Consider the following 24243-nt stretch of genomic DNA (forward strand, 5'->3'; position numbering starts at 1 on the left):
AAGTGTAAGAACTGGGCATGCCGACTGGAGATATAAACCGTTGGTGCTTCGTCTCTAGGATGCTTCTCCCCGACGCCGTCAGTTCCACGAATTGGCACGTCGCGTCTTAATCTTCTCGGCAAGTCCACAGGGTAAGGGCTCAACGTACGTTTTTAGCGCACACGTGCATTTTGAAATCTAGCGCCCGTCGTACGAGCGCAAAACCTTCGGCCGTGCGTCCACCTGTCGGCCAATTCACCCGGTGCGCAGACAGCGAGGAGGGGGTAAAACCTTGGCGCAAACGGTATTAACGAGGAGAATTGCGCCAGCGCGTAATATCGGAGTACGCGATGAAGTTTTCCGTCTCGTCTAGAGTCGAGGGGGTAGGGTAAGGGAAGGGCCATGAGGCCGGATAGCATTTTTCAGAATTGAGAATATTTCAATTGGAAGAGAAGAATGACTATGATCACTGGAGCTTTGTATCTTTTTATCTATCCGTTGTCATAAAACTCGTGATTACTGCAGTAGGTATTTATCAATGGCCTCGTTACCGCCATCCATTGTTAAAGATAATCGTGGCGAGGTGCGATGGGCGGCCAATGGAAATATTAGGGCACGTGTGTAAGATTTCGTATCTATATCGTACGGATTTGTCGGTTGTTGGTTTTAAATTTAGCTCGTGTCATAATTTCAAGCGATTAATGCATTATTCTTTAATAACACACTGGCCGAAACGCAAAATTGCTGCTGATGGAATTAAATTTTTACAGAGACGAGTAATAATGTTATCGAACAAGATATACTTGTTTATAATGATCGACTTTCTCGCAATTAATACGATCCAAACGATGCTAGTACCTACATTTATTGTTGTTGTTGTTGTTGTTGTTGTTGTTGTTTTTAAATTATAATTCATTTGATATTGATATTTGATTGATAGATATTTGACATTTGATATATATATATATATATATATATATATATATCATGGAAAATAGATATCATGACTCGTGACTTATGTTGATGTAGTAGTCGGGCCGGGCTTGTTTTAATGTACATATTTACATTTTCGATAAGCCTTGTTTACGTGTTGGAGACATTATCTTTCTACCAATTATGAAACCGTACCCGGTAAAAGTTTACTTTACTTTATTGTTTTTTATTTTGTTTTGCTTAAGAGCGCTTGAATTGGCAGGCTTATATCAAAATAATCTACCCTAAAAAAATTACCAGTAAAAATTCATTAAAAAAAATTATGCGTCACTAATGAAAAATACAGTTAATTTCACGTTGTCGCCTATCGTAGATTGTTATCGTATTCTACGGGACACAAATACAACACTCAACACTTATGATTATTATTATTATAATATTATTGTTGGAAAAAAACAAAGCTGCAAACAGCCAAATACGTACTTTAGTATTTTATCAGCCAAACGCGCATCTCTCACCTACTTCAAACGTCATCGTCACTTACCAACTTAATCGCTATTAAATTTCATAAAAAAAAAAAAAAAAAAAAGAAAAAAAATAAGAAAGGTAGAAGGGCTCTTAACACTACCTCCCACGTAATCTCCCACGAAGGAAAAGCGAATAGTTTTAACATAAAAAAAAAACTGGTTTCTTGTGAGTTTCTCTTCATTCGTAATAAGGTGATAATAGCACTATCATTGGGCTTGTTAAACAATCTTCGATGGTAAATAGAAAGACGGCAAATGGACCGTTCGCTTCGTTTCTCCGTTTTATTAAATTACGAGCCGTTGAGCATGTAAAATTTATGGAATGTTGGTAATTCTTCCCCAGCCTGTGCGTATTGTAGCCTGACATAAGAAGATAAACACGACAATGGTGCAAGCACGGGTTTACCGTGTTAGGTAAACGGAAAGATTACACCTTTAATTGGGAAAAACCATATTATGGACAGGGGACCTCCATTATTTTTTCATCTCATTTAACAAGGAATTATATCAGAATTGTTATGTGCGCGTGCTTACGCAGTTGGCAATGCTCGGCCATCCGGTTGGAAACAGCCCTACGGCGTTGCCGACACTTGATCGCTAAAAATCAGCTCTAAATATCGTCACTATTCTTGGAGTGAATCGCACCCGCAGCTTCGCTCGTCAATCGTCCCCTTACGCGTCGATGGTATGCTTTCACAAAGCGCCGACGATTATTAAGGAACCGTTGGGACGATCATGACTGAGCTCGGCGACAATGCAATACCTTCTACATCTCGCGTTGAAAAATCCGTGACGACGACAACGACAACTACGACGACGACGACGACGACGACGACGACGACGACGAAAATAAAAGAAAAGCTTGGCTGCTCTCCTCTAGCTGAGAAGATCTCCGTGACCTCGTTACCGAGCGCCACGATGCGTCTCAGCTACGCCCGCGTACATGTGGATGTGCCATCGGCTTTTGCGAATGCATTAAATAAGATACAGAACGAGCTGGATTGACGTTTTCACCGCTTTTTTCAGTCCTTCCCCCCCCCCCCCCCCCCCCCCCCCCCCAGTGAATCGCTTATTGGGATTCTCGTTTCGTATTGTACCCGATCCCAGCTACTCGCGGCTATAAGAAGAATGAATGGCTTAGATGATCGATGTCGTTGCATTTAATTCCGATGTGAGTTTTGTCCTTGAATTCCAATGTGCGAATCGTTAATCCCAAGTCATTTGCACGTACATCTGTCTTTACTTTATGTGAATGAAATTTTGAAGGTTATGGCAATACCTTGCTCCTACATTCTTTTTTTCCTTATTTTCTTTTTTTCATTCCAAGTTTTATTAGCTTACGTGTACAAATCGTTAATAACTTGATTAATATCTCCATATGCTTAATAGTCAAATAACTTTTTCTACTCAATCATTACAGTCAAACTTGATATTTTACATTAAATAATTCATTAGAATAATTTATAAGCATTTATTTTCGCATTAGGAATCGTTGAAGCGATAGAAATGCTTGTAGACGAATGCATAAGAATGTTTTAGCGTTAAATTTAAACAGAGTCGTTATTTATCGACGACAGAAGTCTAACTAATTAAAATAAATTAAGTAAGAAAATGTTTTTTTTTTAAAGAAATGACACAGATGACAATTTAAGCATTTCTATGTGAAAATTTAATGATTGACCGATGGGAGCATTAACGTTTAAAAATAATAGGATTCTAAAAAAATGTGCAGAATATATATTACCAAAATATCCATGTAGAATGTGTGTGTAACATGTTATTTTTAATCAATAATTCATGCAAACATTGATACAGGCATCGTTATAATTTCACATACGATTATTTATTCGCAAAAAGAACATCCTAATTAAAATAATCCGACTGCATATAAAACATTCGTAATACTCACTAAATACGTATGACTTAAAATTGTGATTTGTATGTGTTAATAGTTATGTATTTTGCTTTTTATTTACGTAGTCTAAATATTATTGTAAAAAAGTATTCAATGTAGAATATTTACATTAAATTATTCACTTGACATTTCATGTATATAGTAGTATAATAGAAATTTAATTTTTATTTTATCCGTTGACAACGAACGAACGATTTAATGTCAAAAATTTTATCATTATTTTAATATATACGTTTATAAATATTTTCTCAATTGTTCACGCTACAATTTCAAGACATTTAATTTTGCATTGCGAAACAATGACTCTCGATAAAGTATCTACATTAATTACAAACACTGTGATTTCTACACGTATACTCGTGAATTGCAAAATTACACGTATGCAAGCTTATAGAAAGTATATATTATAATTTTGATATTTTTCATTGATCATATAATCATCAATATAATCGAATAGGTTAAATCGATTAAGTAGATAATAGAGTTTTTTATACTTTTTAAACTGAAGTTTTTTTGCTCCTAAGCTAGAGTGAAACAGATTTCAATGTACATTTAATTCATTATTTTATTTAAATATCTGTAACGAATAATAATTAAGTACAGCAACGTTTGAATTCTATATTTCTTATATACTATTTTGATGTATAATGGATGTATGATTGTAAAAATTGAAGAGAAATCGATAAGAAGTTCTATTTCGAAAGTTTTATTATACGAACTAATGATCGGAAGGAATTCTTTGTCAAATTTTTTTTCATCGCATTTTCGTCAAATAATATTAGAGACTTTATTGTATTTAAAAATTGTTTACTTGTTCGAAATTAATTACACAATGAAATTAAATACACATCTTTTATTCACGCGGTATAATGACCAAAGCATCTTGTCTTTATTTTATACGATCACGATTCGGAAATCTTAATTTACATCGATAAACCATGGGGAAAATTTATAAATTTCTTTTCGTAAAATATATAATAGGTTAATAATATGTAATCATGTAATAAAAAAATCAAGTTTTTCATATTGGATGTAAAATGTGTACAAACTTTAGTATACATACAAATAATAGATATTTTCTCAATTTATATGGATAAAAATGGCCTTTAAGCATAATAGAGTGAATAGTCGATGATTATAAAATTATAAACTTTAACGGATAAATTTTATAAAAAAAAAATTATATTTTACCTTTAGCTTTTATCTCAACCATTTCCATACACTTTTGTATTCATTAAAATCGATGGTAATTGTGAACTACATCACTAATTAAAAAAACCACATAAATAAGAGATAAAAATTTTGATCTTATTTGTTAAAAATATAGCTACTATTTCTTCCTATAGATAATAAACTTTGTAATGAAAATTTGAAAACCACACCTAAACCTCATTGATCTTTATATCATAATTTTTCTTGTGTATATTTTTATTTGTTGGATAATTTTTAAAGTACGATCCATCGATTCAGTCATTAGTTTTAAATAGAATGTCATATAATTTTAAATGTCATATAAGTTCTTAAAAATGTATCATATACATTACATTTTTTTATACATAATTCATTGATAATCTTGTAAATTAATGACAATCCTTAAATGTGAGAATACATTTTTGTTTTATTTATAGATGAACAAAATTTTTAATTTTCAATAACTATCTGCAGCATTGGAATATATGTATATAGTTATAATATATATATATATATATATATATATATTTTTTTTTTTTTTTTTTTTTTTTTTTGTAAATCATATTTTGAATACAAATTGGATTTAGTAGATGTTGCATATTTACTTCATATAAATAAATAAACAATAACAGACTATTGTACAAAGTTGAAAATAATATATCAATGGCATCTGCTAAAATAATTGGAATATATCATTGTAAATTAAATATAATTATTCTAAGTACGTACACAACAACAACATATTTTCAATCTCCCGGGAGTATGTAATTTCTTTAAAAATACTACTAATCAGTAATTACCGGTAATTTTAATGATTACCACGATAATTCTGTCTCGAGCGAGAGTCTATTTTTAATTACATTAATGTAAATGATAATCACAATCCATGTGAAATTTGTAATAAATCATCGATTGTTTATAAAGACGTTACGTGCCATAAGTATACAATAGCTGTACAATTTGAAATAACTGGCGATTTTAAGAATAAGATTTTGTGGAAAATTAGCTGACGTCATAGCAAACGTGTCTATTTTATTTTCTCAGATTTGTGCCATCGAAGAATCTAAATAATTACAAATAATAATCGACAATTACCCATTCGTATTTTGCTCAATTTTGCAAACATTTTCAACGGCCATCGACATCAAACAGGCTTATTACAATAATAAGAGCATCCGCCACAAACGAAACAGCCGGTCAGCCGAGTACATAAAAATTATCTTCGTACAAAGGCTCGTACAAAGATTCACTACAATCAAGCCTTTTCCTCCTACCTACCCACCCCCCACCCCACGCGCAGAAAATTTCCAAATATACTTGTCTTAGCGACTATGAGAGGCTTAAGGAAGATTAAGGAAGCGCAACAAAGCATTAAATCGAGACTCATTTTTGCAACATCGACGAAATGTCAGCAGGAGCTAAGCGCCAAGTTCTTCATTATCGCCACGTACACGGACCACTGCTAAATCGACCCCCCCCCGGCCCTTCTCCCCTTCATATACGGTTCAGCCATCCCCTTCCTTTGTCTTTGCCTACGTCAGGCATGCACGCGACTCATTATTGATCGGTTTCCAATTCCACTTGACTAGCGACAAACGTCCTTGACTGGCGCGGACACCGAGACGCATTAGCTTTGTAAATGAGGATCACAGGTGGTAAAGCTGTGAATGCGAGAGGTATGCCCATATAGGCAGTGTTTTCCTTTATTCTTGTTTTGATAAGCGTAAGTTAGATAAGCGGGAAAAGTTGTGAGGATATTCAGATACGACGAATGCGGTTGTCGAAATTTCGATAAGCAATGGTCAATAGTAGCGAAGTGTTAGTGGCGAAGTCGAGTCCAGAATTCGCGCTAAGGTTATATTTGTATTCATATCAACGACTTACCGTGAACGATTTTCATTTACACGTTGATGCAAATGCGCCAGTGCATTGTAAATCAAAAATTTGCATTGGCTGGTTCGATCGTCATGTTATGATCGGCCATTGAACGATTTTCAAATTTTGTTAAGTAGTATTTAAAAGGAGAACGAGTGTTCGCTTTATTATTATGATAAAGTGATACTTATATACAGAGAGATAAAATGTGTTTATAAGAAATTTGAAGACATCCATGAATATTTTATTTATGATTTTTCAGGCAAAAAATCTTGGGACTTTTCATTTTTATTTTACTGAAGAAAAAAAAATGAACGTTTTATGTAATAAAGATGATTGTTCAAAAAATAAAAAAAAAAAAAAAATAAAAAAAAAATAATTAACATTGATAAATGTCGTCATGGTATATGATAATTATGTGCTCAGAGTTATTCGTTTCTTTGTTTATTGTTTTCACGTTATATTACAACTCTATATTTATTTATATAACAGTCCTATTATGATGAATTAGAAACTCGGTGTTTTTGCTGTTTATAAAAAATAGTAAAATTACTTCATCTTTGTGGTTGAAACTTAATCGTGAGCCTACGGTTTTCGCTACGACATTATACTCGATTTCACTATGAAATATTAGTAAATCATTGGTAACTAATTTCTTCCTATGTACGCCAAATTTTCTTTAATAAAACAATTATGTATGGTCAATTTACGAATAATGTCGGGAAAAAAAAAACAAATAATATTTAGCTTAAGCTAAAATAAATTCATAAATATAAAAATGATGTGCCATCTTTTCATAATAATTTTATAAGATTAAAATTTGACTTTAACTCCACTGCAATCATTTTCCTGAGAAAGTCAATGAAAATGTTAACTATTTTATCAAATCCTTTAAAATCTTTTACCAATTTCACTTTACCTTGAGAGCAGGAATTCACTTTTCCATAATCCTTATTTTATCGATAATAATTCGTGTTTAATGAAATAGTATGTATAACAAAGTATACAAGGAAGTATGTCTGTTCTACTTAGGGAATAACATTGATTAACTTGTGCTTAAGTACAGGAAGTATTTCAAATGGAAAATCACTAGCTTGATGTTGAGAAGCTAATAAGAGTGTACGTTCTAACTTACGTAGTTGTACTTTTCTCTCTGTCTCTCTCTCTCTCTCTCTCTCTCTCTCTCTCTCTCTCTCTCTGTCTGTCTGTACTTGGAAAAACTATTGTTGCAAAATTTTACCGTTATTTGTAATACAAATAATTAAATATAATGATAACAGGAACACGAAGAATAATAATTTAATAATTAATAATTAATAATGGTAATAAGGGCATTGGTAATGGCATCTTTCGATCGTAACTTTCTTAAATATTATTAACATTATCATCCCAATCAATATTGTGTTCAAAGAAAATTACGCCATCCAATGGTTTGCTAGATTTTAATGTATTAAACTGACATTGGTAATTTAAATTCTGCATATTTTAAGAGGCATTAGAAGTCTAGCTTATTCTTCATTACTAAATACGATCGTTTTAATGAAAAAGAAAAAGAAAATTCTTAACAAAAATTTAAATAAACAGCTTAAAATTTATCTAATACATGATAGAAAAAGCATTTTTTTTATTTATGTATTTTATTTTTTCACTATTACATTACGTATACGTTGTATGAATTATTTATTCTATTGGCAAGTGAATGTCAAAATTGTTTAATTTGATACAACCTATAGATTTATTAGGAAGAAATTGAATTCTTAATGCTCATTTAATTCATTAATAACCACGTATGAGATGTTTAAATAATTTTTAATTTTGCAGACTTGACTTCTTACATTTATAAGCTTTGATTTCTAGTTCTTCTATTAGTAATACAAGTTATATTTGAATCGAAGTATTAAAGGTTTTTAGGCTCATATATGTATAATTAATAAGAGGCATTTGAAAAGCAATTGAAATAACTTTAAATTTATTTTTATTCTCTCTCTCTCTCTCTCTCTCTCTCTCTCTTTTATAGGAATATAATTTTTCTTCAATTCATTCCGTCATTTTCTGATCATCGAATAGACATTATGTCTTTTTGAATTTTCGAATTTGTTTAAGATTTTGTAAATAAAAGTTTTTTAAAATTTAAATAAAACATTCTGTCGAGTGTATACATCTATTTATACATCAAGTCAACAAGATATTTGAGAAAATGACCGAATCTCGAAAGTCTAATGGCTTATAAAATTTCAAGCTTGTGTAGTAATTACTAAAGAAATTGTAAGATGTCCAAATCAAATAATACGTAGCTTTAATTTATGCCTGACTAATTGATTGTGTGCTGCAGTCATTTTAGCTCGTTAATTATCTCCTTGCATCCGAGTTTAATATATGCATCTTTCTAAAAAATTGTAGTATTCAACGATACCGTTTAAATAGCGTACTTACTTATCGATATCACAGAACTATTTGAGAGTTTACTTTTTTTTTTTTTTTTTTTTTTTTTTTTTTTTTTTTGGAAATTCTCAAGAATAATCTCTCTATCTCAGTACAATTACTTAATTTAACATTATTCTTGTAATTATTGGGTAGTATCTTAATAGTATAGAAAAGGATAACTTTTTCAAACATTCAAGTAGATATTTTTGACAAAGAACTATTCAAAGCCGTGCATTATGTACAGTAAATGCATATTGTAATGTATTGATAATGCCAAGTACAGGTATGTCGATAATGTGAATTTCTCCGGATATTACTTATTAGTACGCATATTAAGCTGATGTACTATCAATTAATCCGTAACTTTCGTACAATGCTTGTCATGGAGATGTATGAGACAGGTAAACAACAAGCAGGCTTTTCATGTCCATTACGATGCGTCAACCATTTAACTTTAGTGTAAGGAAATTTACCAGCATGCGTGAAATGATGACAGATGACAGGTTGACGTAATGTATGTCACTGTCTTCGACGGGCGCGATAAATTTATCTTCCTTTTGTCTATATTTAAAATTTAACGAAAAGTATTGATAATGCGAATCAACATTCACTGTCTAGATTTTAACGGATGGAAAATATTGCTCGCTTATTTCTAATTAAACGCTCGGTTACACTTAAATTTATGAGAAGATTACATGCATTTGTTTTAATCGTAGCTTACATTCACAGATAATAAAATTAGCTAACTATTTTATTCAGGATAAATTCTTACGTTATATTAATGTACGATATTCGTGCATAATATATGGCAACGGTCAAGCGTACAACATTGTAAGATTATAATTATATGCGAAAAGGTGTATAATATTTTTTTACTCCGTTATGATTATGCATTTATTGTATTATTGTACGACATTTTTTTGTATATAAATATTGCCGTGTAAATATGTTGCGTAAATGGTCGATTTACAATGTTGAATTAATATTAGTATGAAGGTAAAACGCTGATCTTTGTTGACATAAAAAATGAAACCAAGTATTATGATGCAACATTATATACATAATTAGAAACTCTAAATGTTTTTAAAGCTTCGCCCGGCCGATAGAAAATGTAAATTTACGTACTTTAGGACAGTGGCATATAAATTATGATAATTCTGGTACGATTTTTCGATTATCTTCAAATTTTTATACAAAATACAATTATTTTTCGCGCAATTTGAAAGTCTGGATTTTAAAAAGACTTTTTAATGAAATCGAAATTTTTATGAATGTGTGGACCATATGATGTTTCATCGTATTCATTTGCGTGAAAAAAGCCACTCGATGTTATTCATCGGAATGATCATCGACTCGTTGCTTCTGTCGTGTAATAATTATGACTTTCGAAACGTCGTATGAGAAAGTTTCGTATTAAATATCATTGTCGCTCATTCGTAAACAACTCTATTTTCAAAGTAATAAAAAATTCAACGTGATAATGTCATCGTTCTAGTGTCCTAAAGTACGTATTCAAGAAGTTTAATAGCATCCAAATAATTTAGGCTGACGTACTGAAAATAGTCGATCGTTTCGATAGATCAGCCTTAGAAACGCGAGCCAAGTAATCTTCTCAAGATACTCGATGAGAACTACCTCGTAAATGCGAAGATCCATTACTCGATTTTGTTGGAAAGATATGTGCGCTTCGCGGATTTACCCGACTGTGGGCGTAAAACGGCTGTAATAGAGACGCCGGACATCATTCCTATAAATCTACTCGCTATCTTGCCTTTTCGTTTTTTCTACATTTTGCGGGCTCGTCAATAAGGATAAATATCATGTTATCAGTTATCGATCGTGAATCTCCGCTAGCAACGTCAAGCAAATTAGCTTCAATTGCCGGTCTCTCGCTTTAACAACGAGCATAAGCACTGCATACCGAGACTTTTACGCGCTCGATAATTATTATGCAATGGATTTTTTTATTCTCGTTGAGTTCGCGATATATTCTTGGACTATATATGCGTTTATCCTCTAATATTATGACACTCCTTAAACAATAAGATATTTTAAATGTCGTTCGTTGTGCAAATATTGAAAAGTTTAATCAACTTTTATGGATAGTTAAAGATTTTTTTGTTTTTACCGTCTCGATAATTCTCTTTCAATGTCGGATGTGCATTCCATTTCCATTATGTACATAAAGATTAAAAACGCCCCTCACCTTTTTTTATTATTATTATTTTTTTTATTTTTTTTTTTTGCAATAATCATAAAATTTCGAGTGCTTTTAACTTAGAAGTCCGTTCGTTGAACTGAACAAAAATATTTTCAACAAATCGAGGCATAACGCAGCTGTTCCCGTTACACTGTAAGCCAAATGCGGCCGCGCGAATCGCAGGTGATAATTTCCCATTAAACGCGAAAACCACATATCCGGCACCTGTTCGCCATTTTCTTTTATCGTACTCTGTTAAGTCAATATCATGGTTGCGCGTGTTTGCTTATCCTTCGGATAGTTTTCTTTTAAAATGAACGAGCAAATTAACTGGTAATTTAAAGCAACAGACGTGTCATATCGTGTCAACGATTGGCGATTTTCTTAACATCTGTTTTCTTTCTATAGCAATCAATTAAAAAATTACTCTATTCTTGCTATTATTGCCATTATTGCTGCGTCGTCGTCGTCGTCGTCGTCGTCGTCGTCGTCGTCGTAATTGTTGTTGTTAAATAAATAATAATATATATATAATTTTTATTACATTAAATTTAAATATTATGGATTCTTATAAATATTAATTCCGTTTAGAATGAAAAAAAAAAAAAAAAAAAAAAAAAAAAAAAAAAAATGGAAATATAAACGTACCCATCTTTTCTTAAGATATTTCTTCAGATTGTTCGCTTTATAAAAACGATTTTAATGTCTAAACCTTAAACATTTGAAACAAAAAATATATGCAATATTCCTCATTTTTTGTAAAAAAAAAAAAAAAAAAAAAAAAAAAAAAAAAACATATATATATATGATTTTTATCACAAAAAATATATTGTTAATAATTAATGTTATGTTTGATAAAAAGATAATTTTATTCGAAAAAACATATAAAAACTAAATGTATTTAATTGAAAGTTCAGTATTATTAGTGAAGCAGTAAGTATAAAATACAGTAATATAAAAAGGCAAAAAATTACAAAGTGATTTTAATCGTACAATTATCATTGAACATTTCTAACATTATTACCGAAGGTTATATTTACAAAATTTGCATCGCTCTCTGTATTTATAAACTTACCTATGTGAAATAAATAAGCATTTAGCGTTGACCATAGTTAGTGCCTTATTATAGTACGATTGGAGAATCATAAATTTAAAAAATAAACACTAAAAACCATTGAAAGCTGCTATTGATTTACACTAGGAGCATAATAAAATATACATTCATTGGAATGATCTATGAATTTACGAAGTCAGAGCTAAAGTAAGAATACTCACACTATGATCAACAAGAACTATTATTAAACTCTTGTTCTTATATTAGCGCTTATTTGCTTTATTGCGCTAAGGCAGTTTTATCTATTTGTACGCATTCACAGCTAATCGACTTTTGCACCAAGTGTAGAATATTTAAATAAGGTTATAATTAAAGCGATCAGCGTATTTTTATTTTCAATTTCAGAGCTCAGCAATAATTCTCAGAAGAGTCAGATCTTATATCTATATTTGTTAACGTGCAAACTTATTTTTTATTAAGACATATCTTGTTCTATTAATGCTTATCAATTTCCATTGTTATTATTTATAGTATCACTTAAGAGCATTAACTTCGTTAAGTAGATTCTACAATTGATGAACGATTTATCTCTTGAACGATAAATATTTTACAACGTAGTATCGTCGTTTTAAAGCAATGAAGCGCATTGAATTATTGAAATTCTTAGGTAAAACGGTCGCGATAGGTGTAATACATCGTGATAAACTTCGTGTCTTCTTGCGCAATATTTTCACCGAAAGCAATTGTATATTCCATCACATTGTAAAGCTAATATTCTACCTCGAGACCTAAACAAACATCCCCAAGATCTCACTTAAACGAGAAATACATAAAGATTGAAGCGAGCGTGTTTATATTTTCGACGTGTGTGCCAATCGCCTCCAACGCCTGAAAAGAGTAACGGATTCTGCTTCTTAAACATTACATAAGAGGGATAACGCGCGCATCTCGGGTAATGCACGTGAGGAGACGGGCGCTCGGGTGAGTGCGTGGGCGGTACGAATTAGCGGAAATTAAGACATAATCAAAAGTAATTATTCAGAGGGGCCGCTTGGTCGCCTCTACCGCCGTTTAGTAGTGCTTTGTTGCGCTCGTAAGTCGCATCGTCTTCATTTCGCTGCCATCCGCGAGTCGATGCTCGGCAACGCTTCACGGCAATGCTCTCAGGTCATGTAAATTCTTGAATTTTCCGAAGCTGAGGATATTCGATCGGGGTGTTTCGATTGCGCCTGTCTGCTTTAACGTTGCAACTGCTCGTCACGGATGTTGTGCCTTACGCTACGGTAGGAAAGTAATTTGTGTACTCCTGTAATAAATTGGCTTTTTGTTTTTAGCTTTCTTGCGAAAAGTCGTTGATTAATTACTCTTCTTCTCTCTCGGTCGTATCTGTAATTTAAGAGTAAATATTTCGTTTTATTGTAAGGGCATGGAATTTTTTTTAACAATCAGTTCCCATTTGAAGGAACCCCAATTGAACAAGAATGTAAAGGTTTTAAGTTATTATCACTTTCTGGATTAAATTTTTACATTCTTTTTAAATATCCAATTTCGAGCTCATCAAGTCGCAATCTTTGCTTTTAATTTTTTTCTTTTCTCTTTTCTTCAAAAATCTCCATCGGTCATTAATTTTTCTCGAATTTACAGTGGAAAAAAATCTGTATACACCTCGTATTTCATGCATTTCTTACTATGTCGTTATTGCATGAACTTGCAAATTATTCTAATAAATTGTTTTATAAGCTAATGTTATTGAACCCAAGCACAAGCAATGTCTGTTTTATTATTTAATCTCGGTGAGTAATTTGTATAGTTTAATAACTTCCGCTTTGTTCTGTAATTCTATTAAATAACCGATTTAAAGAAGAAAAAAAAGGAAAGAATGCTTTTTATTATCAAGCAATTGGCTTAAAAAATTGCTACTTCAAACTGATAAAGACATAATGGCGCTACTAATTATCATCGCATTAACTTTTAAAAACTGATCGAAAACTATACAATCGGGCAATAATAAAATAATGTCTGTAATGAATTAATGAGCTTTGAATGACGTATAATTAGCATTGAATAAAATCAATTCGCGGAGGCACATGTGATTATATTATTGAATATACTGCATATGCTCAATACAATGTATTATTGATAAGTTTGATATTCAATTTTCAAATTTTCTCGCAATCATCATTATTAAATAGCAATTATGCAAAAGCGGTTGAACGAATATTGCTTGTATCATTAACTCAAATTTTACGATCAATTTTGCACTTGAAGCTACATCGTATATCTCGCATTTTGTCATTTAATTTAGTACAATAAATATCTATTTCCACATTGAATAAAACGTAGTTAGGACATTGTATGTCAGTTTAAACTTTATATTAATTGTACACAACTTTTGTTTAAACATATAAATTGATGATAGTAATGTCAACAGCTCAGAAAATGTTCTGAACCGAAGCATCAATATAAAACTAAAAAATCTTCAAGCTTGTTTACATTTCAAGTACACGATTTGTTATCGTTTATATTATAGTTTATAATTAATATAAAGTTTATTTTAGTATGGTTGTTATAGTTTGTTGTTGTAATATATTGATTTCCATCGATTAAAAATAATTAATTTAAGAAAAGATAGAAAAGAAATATTAAATACAACATTTATAAATAAGTACGATTACGTAGATTAGAATTTTTAATTTCTTCTTTTCATTATAACAAACATTATTGCAATCATGCAAATTCATCCATTTTTTGTTTATGTTCATTTGTTTTTCTCATTAAAAAAAAAAAAAAAAAAAAAAAAAAACCAAACAAAACATAAGAAAACTTACCTATATATTAGAATTTGTATATCATCATCATGAAATAGTATTCCCAATATGCAAAAGCGAATAAATAAACTACTGTGCAACACTTAAAAAGAAAAAAAACTATCGATACGATTGTTCAAACTGACACTATTTTGTTACCACGTAAACTCAAAAGTCCGGCGACGAGACTTTCGAGCAAAACAGTCGACTTTTGAATATTTTACATTTCTTGATGACTAAAAAGAAAGCAAATACATGCCATTATGTTTGGCATTTAAATGAAATTTTTTCGATTATAAATATAAATATTTGCTTTAACATGAGCTTCCGACACAATATAACCTCTATTATACCCTATTCTTGTCTATATCTTAATGAGTGAGTATTAACCTCAATTAAAATGAAAATCAGCTTCTTCTCGAATAAATGCGCGATTCAATTTATTTGAAACACGTTTTCGCAGAGTTCTTCTTACTCGGACCGAAATCACTTGAGCCGATCGCGTTAATTATTTCCAGGTTTATAAAATTGTTGCAAGTATAAAAACAAAAATAAAAAAATTTCAACGATTGCCGATAATCTAGCTCTTTTAACGATTTGATTAAGTAACCAAGAATTAATTAGGACTTGCTGAATTAAGACTTTAAATTTATATTGATACAATATTAAACGCTTTTAAACTGGACGAAAAAGCGGTTTCATCAAATACCTTAAAATTCATTACAGTCCGTGCATCTGAAGAAAAATTCAAATTATAATAAAAAATTATTTCATATGTATTTATTAACAGATTATGATATGATAAATTATTTTATCCATTCCATTCTGTTTAGCTTAATTAGCGCTTCCCTGCTTTCAGCCATAAATCCCCATTCTTATTATAACGATGATTTGAAATCACACTCGTTCCAACGAATGAGCGACTGATTTGCAACCGAAGCGAGGGATGATAAAAAGGTCTCTTCACTAGTCACGAGCTTTACGCTGTATCCCATAATAAACGCGAGAAAAGCTTTAAGCTCCCGGCGTAAAATAAGACGATTTGAGCACCTTCGGGTCATAAAAATGTCTCGCCCACGATCGTCCGACTCGCATTACATGATTTCCTTCAATGGCTGTTGCAGAACGCAGGCGAGAGCAGAATACCGTTGCCTCGGACGGTAAGGCCCTCGCTACTACCAAAGCTCCGGGCCCACGGAACTAGCAAGATAAGCGTCGGACCCATCGGTAGTCATCGACGATCGCCCGTCTACTGCGGGAATCACAAGCAATTCGGCAGCGGGACAACCGAGCAGACCAAGTCCCGGAGTCTGCTGACCCCTGATAAGGACGAAGGTGAGAGAGACAATGGCGATGAGTCTTGTGTGAAAACCTTTAGTCGGTACTCGGCAATTAAGAAGCTACGCGCAGTGCTCGAGTACTTTCGTGTTTGATTGGCTCGATTTACTCGGTGCGACTGTGTGCAATGACACTTTACTGGAAATGATGCTGATAATTGATTTTGGGTATAGGCGAGTCAGGCCCCTTGCTGTCGGTCGTTTAGATTTCATTGTTACGGTTTGCATATAACATATTAACGTTTATCATTGATTGACCCGTTTTCACTTATGTGCTGTGTTTATAAATTTGCGAGAATTTTTCGTAAAAGTTCGAATTGCAACTTCGAATAAAGAATTTATAGCCAGCTAAACTGTATATCAATGAGACACTTAATATTGAATGTGAATTTTATTTTATTATTGAATAAACTTTACGTAAGAATGTTTTGTCAAGTAAAAATATGTTGCATCCGTCGTTATGTTAAACAAAAATAATAATAGACATATATTTGTTATGCAAAAGTATTCTATTCATTTGCTTTCAAGATAAATATTCTAATGGAAACATTTGTATTTGCTAATAATTGAAATGGTAAACTATGCGTATGTCTTTCATTATTTTACTTAATTTTTTTTTCAACAAGTCACGAAACTTTGCGTGTTTTCAAACTCTTTTTATTGTTTTATTTTTTTAATATTAGCACATTTTTCTTATCGTTTCATTTCACTAATGCCGTAACGGTATTCTACAAGTTTATACAGTTGAAAAAATAATGGTCATTTCAAAAGAAAACATTTGTTATAGTAATGAAGAATTTAAACGCTGCATTACACAATATTAGAATACATCGCAAATATCATTGATACTCGTGCTACATTAGATTGTAATCGTTACATGTTTAATAAAAGCGTAATTGAGTTATAAATAAGAATGGAGACAAGATGCTTTAAAAATATATTTTACCTTCCAGTCATACCTTGATGAACAAATACATGATATTTAGGAATATGTTTTGTATGAAATCAAACGGTTTTATGTAAAAAAATTTATTGTTTAATGGAGGTTAGAGTTATATAACAAAAAAAGTAATAAACATTAAGATAAGTAAAATGATCGGCTGAGCGTTTTGAAAAGGGGAAAATTGTTACTGTGTAGTGAACGGCTGTGAGACGAGAGAAATATTTTAACCAACGCCTTCAGTAAGTTTCTTTTAAGATAGAGGATGTGTTGTGCTGAGGTTAGTGGCGAAGAAAACGGAGAGAGCGAGATAGAATGAAAGACAGGGAACACATTGTTGAGGTTGATCTCTTAGCCTACGGTTGCGGTGTCAACGATCCAGGATGCTTGCGTCCGGCACCAATGGCTCTTCGTTTAACTGGGATCATGAATATTTTAGTGACAACGCGACTTTCTTTTCTCTCTCTCTCTCTCTCTCTCTCTCTCTCTCTCTCTCTCACTCACTCACTCACACTCTGGTTGCTCATGATACGAGTTATACGTAATGCAAGGAGAGCAGTTTTAGATATCACAGACTGTATGGTGTGAAGAAGCCATAAATGCTGAGAATAAAGAAACAACAAACATACATCTGAAATACAAATAGTTTATCGAAATAATTATACTTATAAAATAATGAAAAATTATCGAAATTGCCGATGTGTTTTAAATACGAGATATTGCAGATAATGCATATAATTAAAATTTTTTTAAAAAATATTTCATGCATCTTCAATGTAATTATTTAAAAAATTAATTACGACAAATACATAATTCTTATAAATTATCAATATTTATAATTTACGACTTAAGATTGAATAACAAAATGAATTATATAGACTTTTGTCTTTCATGAAGAGTCCTTTTCTTTTTCTTTTTTTTTATAAACATAACTATAAAAATAGAAACTTATATTAATCATTCTTGCAAACATTTTTATTTATTTTAATTAGACACCTTTTCAGTTTTTTAATGTTGATTGCTTTTAATTACGAGTTTTATAAAACAGCGAAATCAATAAAAAAAAATTCTCAATGTTTTCAAGCAATAAACAATGATAATCTTTATTTAATAAATATATTTCTTATAAATAGTTAATAAAAATAGTTATTAGCTAATGTTCAATTTTTTGCTTTTAAAATAAAATCATTCTCAGTTCCGTTAGTTTTTAATAATTAAAAATAATACTACCATCAATAATTAATATGCATATCTATTTTTTAATTTATTATTCGTATATAATTGTTCATTGCCAACTTATTTCAGACAATCTTTTAGATAAAAATTATTCTATTTCGTCAATATGGAATACAACAGCGGAAAACAAGGATGCGGACCACCTCATGCGTTTAAATGAAGAAAAACTTGGAATTCTTCGGTTAGTCTTATATTGTATTATTTCACTGCTTGATTCATTTTATTAGATCCTTGCATTTATTTTCTTACATAAGACAATGGAGTTACTACTTATGTATTTTTAAAATTCACTATCAATTGCGTATGATTTGATGAGATATTGCAAATTCAATGTCAAACTGTTTTTAGTTACGAATCAATTTACACAAACTTTGGCTTTTTAATTATGTATAACAACAAAAATTGACTAAGATCTGATGCTTAAAAAATCATTCATACAAGTGTATTTTTTTTATAAAATTTTTTCAAGACATTCTTTATTAAAATCATTTATATTAAATGGGAAAGAACTATAAATATTTATTTAATAATTATTTCATTTAGGTATTTTACATCAAAACGTGTCAATGTTTTAATTTAATATAATCTCATTCATATTTATCAATTAAATCTCATAAATCGTTACGGGCATTTGATAAATGCTGAGCATTTCGTGTCCTTTCAAAACCTGTACTCTCACATTTGTAACATCCAATACGTAAAATTCGTACATGAAAAACGTTTCTTCCATTAAATTATATTTAAATGTTATTCTCATTACCCGAAAGATAATGCTTGCCGATAATCCATGGATAAGTTTCTCGGTATCCATTAGGTCATGTGCACAAACCTTTTATTTCGCGGACAGTTTGATCGGCATTTCAACTCGAAGCTTACATTATTCAAACATAAATACAACTAGTGAATTTACATGAAATTCTTAAAAATGTTACTAGTGTACTAAATTTTCTTACCAATCAATTTCAGCTCGCAGGAGGACCTCGTGAATTTTACGTGCATCAAGAAAAAGAAGCAGCAACAGCAGGAGGAGCAGGTCGATGCTTGTCCGAATAACGACAAGGGCCCCGTTCTCGGTGGTATCGGCAACGACTACGCTATCGATTCTCCGGTAGGGACGACGCCGCACTACTTGATGCTGACCAAGCAAAACTCGTTCGAGCACGATGAGAGCTTAGGCATCCTCACGCCCGATCAGATGACCGACTTCACGGTGGCCCTCGAGTCCTCGAGAACGCCTTCCTGCGAGAATCTTTCGGGTCACGCTAATTCAGGTGAGAGCGAATTAGCTGTGCTTCTCGAATAGATTTCGTATGGGTCACGCCGACTATTTGCCTTTAAATTTTCTCCTACGGTTTTATAATGAACATCCACCGCAACACGATGAATCATTTTGCACTTTGATTGGCGAATAAAAGTCATTGATTTAGTTTACGCTGCAACTAGATGTCTTATCTGCATAAATATGTATTCGATAGGGAAGAGTCGTTCAGTTAGTTTGAACTTATTGCTTTTTTCTTTTTCTTTTTAACGTTATTTAATAATAAACGTATAACAAGATGAAAAAGTAATGTGAATTTTATATTATACAAACAATTCATAATAAATTATTGGATAAATAAGAATCATTTTTATTATGAATTTATGATTGTAGCATGATAACGTGAAAATGTTGTCTAAGTTGTATTTTAAACAGGTGAAATTGGTAGTAATAATTTTATAAATGACGATATTGAAATTAATAAGAGAGAGAGAGAGAGAGAGAGAGAGAGAGAGAGAGAGAGAAAGAAGGAATGAAGAAAAAAAGCAACAAAGACATGTATCATAATATATTCTATACTATGTAGTATAAAAAAATTAATAAAATCATTAAATTAAATTAATAAAATTAATTGATAAAATAATATAAAACCGATACCTTTTTTGTATAAATTCAATGCAATAACTGATTACTTATCACTTACAGTATTTTGGACTTTGTGACATTGACAATCCAACGTGTATGGGTATTCGAAACATTAACAAAACAAATATGTTTTTCTGAAAAAATACAAATTTCTACTACAGTTATTTTGGAATGAATCACGTTTTGAAAACTTGAAAACTTTTTTGACAAAACTTGTATCAATATCACTACGATATTTAGTATGTAAAATTCCTTATAAAAATAATAAAATTTTAATGCCGCATTTGTCAGTTTATTAAATAATATGATTATGAGGCGAAAAAAAAAATCATCAAAGTATGGTATGTTGCATTGACAATTCAGGAAGAAAGAGCGCGTACGCGGATAAAGAAAGAAATACGGCATATCGAGTAGCTGAACATTTCTGGGTTTTTCTGGGTTTGTCGTTTAACTCAGTTCATTAGCGTAAATGCAGAAAAATATATAAGTTCCAATATCATTCAAGGACATTATTTTATAGATTCATATTGCTTTATCGTACAGTAACGATATAATAACAAGTATTTTTAATGGATACGATGTTTGAATTATTTATCACAAGAGAATAGTCATATTATGATGGAATTGCAAATGAATTAGTGCAGAGATAATTAATAATGGTAAATTTTATGTCAAAGTAATGAATATTTTTTAAAAATTCATCTATTAATATTTACAGCCATCTCGACTGGATGATTTAACGTAACGAAATCAATAATTTTGAATGAAATTTCAAGTTTAATTTTCAAGCTTAGTTTGAATTACAATTATAATGCGAAAAACTCATAGAGGTGAAAGTTCGTATAAAAGAAAATATTATGTAAATTATGTAAGATCGTAGCCTGTAGCCCATTTATACCCCGTTCCCTTTTTCCATAACCCTTCAAAATTTTATAATATTTGTCTATTAATCTTCATTCCAGACAAGTTTCTATTTGGCAAAAGCAGTGCTGTAGTTACCGCTGCGGCACGTCATTTTGACATCGCCGCCCGAGTGCCGTCGATCGAGGCATTCATACTGTCAAATGACCGGAGTCCCTCGATCGAGGAACTGCCCCTGGATCCGAAGCCAAAAGTTGTCGTCGACGGGGACATAAATGTACTTCAATCGGCAGCACTTTGCGCTGGTATAAAAAAAAAACAAAACAAACAAACAAACAAACAAACAAACAAACAAAACAAAACAAAACAAACAAAAAAAAACAAAACAAACAAACAAACAAAAAACACTTCACGTTAATAAATAATGGGAAAAAAAAGAAGAAGAAGAAAGAAGGAAAACACGAAAACAAAGATTTTTTAAAAATTGTTATTATGTCTTAAATCCCATGAACCGTAACACTCTAACAACTTCTCAGCAAGTTACGTAATTCATATGCTCAATATAAAATAATACGGAAATCAATAAATATATTATTTATGAGATACTCGCTGATCTCATAGATTTGAATAATCGTAAGATTCTTTTATATATTCCCAAGTTAGACCAGCTTATGCCCTAATTTATCGGAAAATATTCGAGAAAGCTAAAATGGCATAAACACGTCATTGTTTATGGCAATAACTTATCACGAGATTATCGATGATGAACGATCCGTCCATAACCTTTGTTCGCCCCCCCCCCTTCTCGTGTCGTCCCCTCCCTACTACCGTACTACCACCGCCACCACCACCACTACCACCACCACCACCACCATCATCACCGCCGCCACCACCACCATCAGCCCGTCTACTCGAACTATCGTACGCACTCTCACTCACTCTCTCACGCAATCTGTTTACGTTAACTCGCTCCTCCCTTCGCATCATCATGTCGCCAAATCAAAACACCTCTACACCAATAAATACGTCATGACCGATACCCAAGATTTTGCCAAAACAGAGGAGGTCGCGCCAAGGTTAGAGAAACAGTCATCAGACACGGTCGTGCTGTTAAAGCCAGCAGCCGTCGACTCGCCGTCGGAGACGAGCGAGCACACGAGCGAGCAGACGCGTTGTGGCGGCGCTGGGGGCATCGGAGGCGTCGGGGGAGTCAGCGTCAGCGGTGTTAGCCACATCTTGCCGGCGAGTTTCATAACATCCGTGACGAGCATCACGAGCCTCGAGGCCGGCTATCAGGGAGATGGGGAGAACTCGCGGCCCGCCAGCCGAGGACCCGAGCCCCTTTCCGTCGCCTCGGCCGCCAATCTCATCGTCAACGCCGCTTGCAAGTTAGTTCCTTGTCAAATAATCCTTTGGCCATTGTTGCATTGAATATATCGAGTTAACGCGCGAAATGGCGAGAGACTGACTGTTCGATATTTCAATATTTATCGAATGGTTGGATTGTTGGTAAGGAGAGGAAAAATGGGACAGCCGATTCTACTTATTCGTATATCATTATCATACGTGGCGTGGTAAAAAGTCATTTACATTATGTATCGTTAAAATACATTTGCTTCGGGAAAACTCGACGATTAACATAAAGTTTGATATAATGTGAAGTGCTTATGAGTGGGAAGGGAGGGGGTGGGGGGAGGATACTAAAAATTCTGATTTATCTAGTCGATCTATTGATTTATTTAATGGTACAAAGATGTCTACGAGAGCCCTTGAAAATGATGAAAAATGCAATTTTATCATATAATATAATATATGTGAGCCACGTACACGTCACATTTGTCCTAATACACTCGTAAAGGAATCAATTTTATTTCGTGTATTTTATATTTATGCGGAATGAATAGTACATAATATATTATAACTGAACAACGCCGAAAATTTTACAAATAATTCTGTTTTTCGTGTTTTTATTTTCATTTAATTTAATTCGATATAATTTTCTCTCTACTAAAGGCTACTAACTAACATTGACTAAGTACACTTTATAATCATAATATTATCGAAGGGACAAAAAATTTAATTATTATTAAAAAGATTATTATATAAAACAAGTAATAATTATCAATTATTAGTAAGCAATTAAATCAGTTTGTTCTAATGGCTTCTAATGCTTCTAAGGCCACTATCAATGTTCAAAGAAACTTTATTCTTTGAAATTGGTGAAGGGGTGAACTGTGCGGGCATTACACTAGCAATGAGACAGCAAGACGAAATTCAAATAATATAACGGCATTGCAGACAAGACCCAATGACGGATTCCGACTTCTTCACGGAAAGCGACGTTGACGCACACGAGGAGATCGTGCGAGGCGACCGCCGTGCCCAGGTGATCGACGGCACGCTTTTCTGCGCACCCAACGAACGCCGCTGTCCGAGCTTCGAGCCCTGCGAGGAGATGGACTCATCCGGCATCTATTCGGACCTGGACAAGCGCCAGGACAGCGTCGGCGCGGACGGCGAGGGCTACGGCGACGGGGACCATACGACCGACACCGGGGACACCGAGGTCTCCATGAGGAGCCAGCTCTCGCCCCAAGACCGGAAGCCCGTCACTGCTCTAGTAACTAAGAATATGCTGGTGAGTTTCCAACCCCTGGTGCTTTAACTAAATGCAAGCGCGCGACTGCGACCCGCTAGGACCTGCAGCATGCCTTGCTAGGAAGCGTCTCGTTGCTACGGCTTATCTGGAATAATAATAATAATAATAATAATAATAAAGATTCAACGATTCATATGAATTTGTAATAGAAAGCCATTGTAATACTATATCTCGGATTTTAATGAACCGTCGTGAATTTTTTCTCTCTTTTCTCTCTTTTGTTCCTTACAATCAATACATCTTTTGAAAATAACGTCGATTCATTGTATTGCGTGTGAATATTGATATATATATATATATATATATATATATATATAATCTTATAACGAACCGTTTAAGCGAAATTATAGCAATTGAAAAACGGGGAAAAAAACTACATTTATTCAAAAGTACGAGTATTCT

The 24243-nt window shown here is 32.5% G+C and overlaps 1 protein-coding gene across 2 annotated transcripts in view; it reads left to right on the top strand.

The window, feature by feature from the left end:
- The window catches only part of LOC105360281 (uncharacterized), a 38187-nt gene extending 15561 nt beyond the window's left edge, over window positions 1–22626 (top strand). The window contains exons 2-6 of one of the 2 annotated variants that reach the window (XM_011497150.1): window positions 16030–16240; window positions 18500–18599; window positions 19385–19689; window positions 21284–21487; window positions 22228–22626. In XM_011497150.1, coding sequence (XP_011495452.1) covers window positions 16030–16240; window positions 18500–18599; window positions 19385–19689; window positions 21284–21487; window positions 22228–22613 — 1206 coding nt within the window. In that variant the 3' untranslated portion in view covers window positions 22614–22626. Of the gene's footprint in view, window positions 1–16029; window positions 16241–18499; window positions 18600–19384; window positions 19690–21283; window positions 21499–21564; window positions 21613–22227 lie in introns of those variants that run through there. The other variant, XM_011497151.1, reaches the window with a different exon arrangement.
- Window positions 22627–24243: the final 1617 nt, after the last annotated feature.

Source organism: Ceratosolen solmsi, unplaced genomic scaffold, assembly GCF_000503995.2.
Source record: "Ceratosolen solmsi marchali unplaced genomic scaffold, CerSol_1.0 scaffold13, whole genome shotgun sequence".
In the NCBI taxonomy this organism is placed as follows: domain Eukaryota; kingdom Metazoa; phylum Arthropoda; class Insecta; order Hymenoptera; family Agaonidae; genus Ceratosolen; species Ceratosolen solmsi.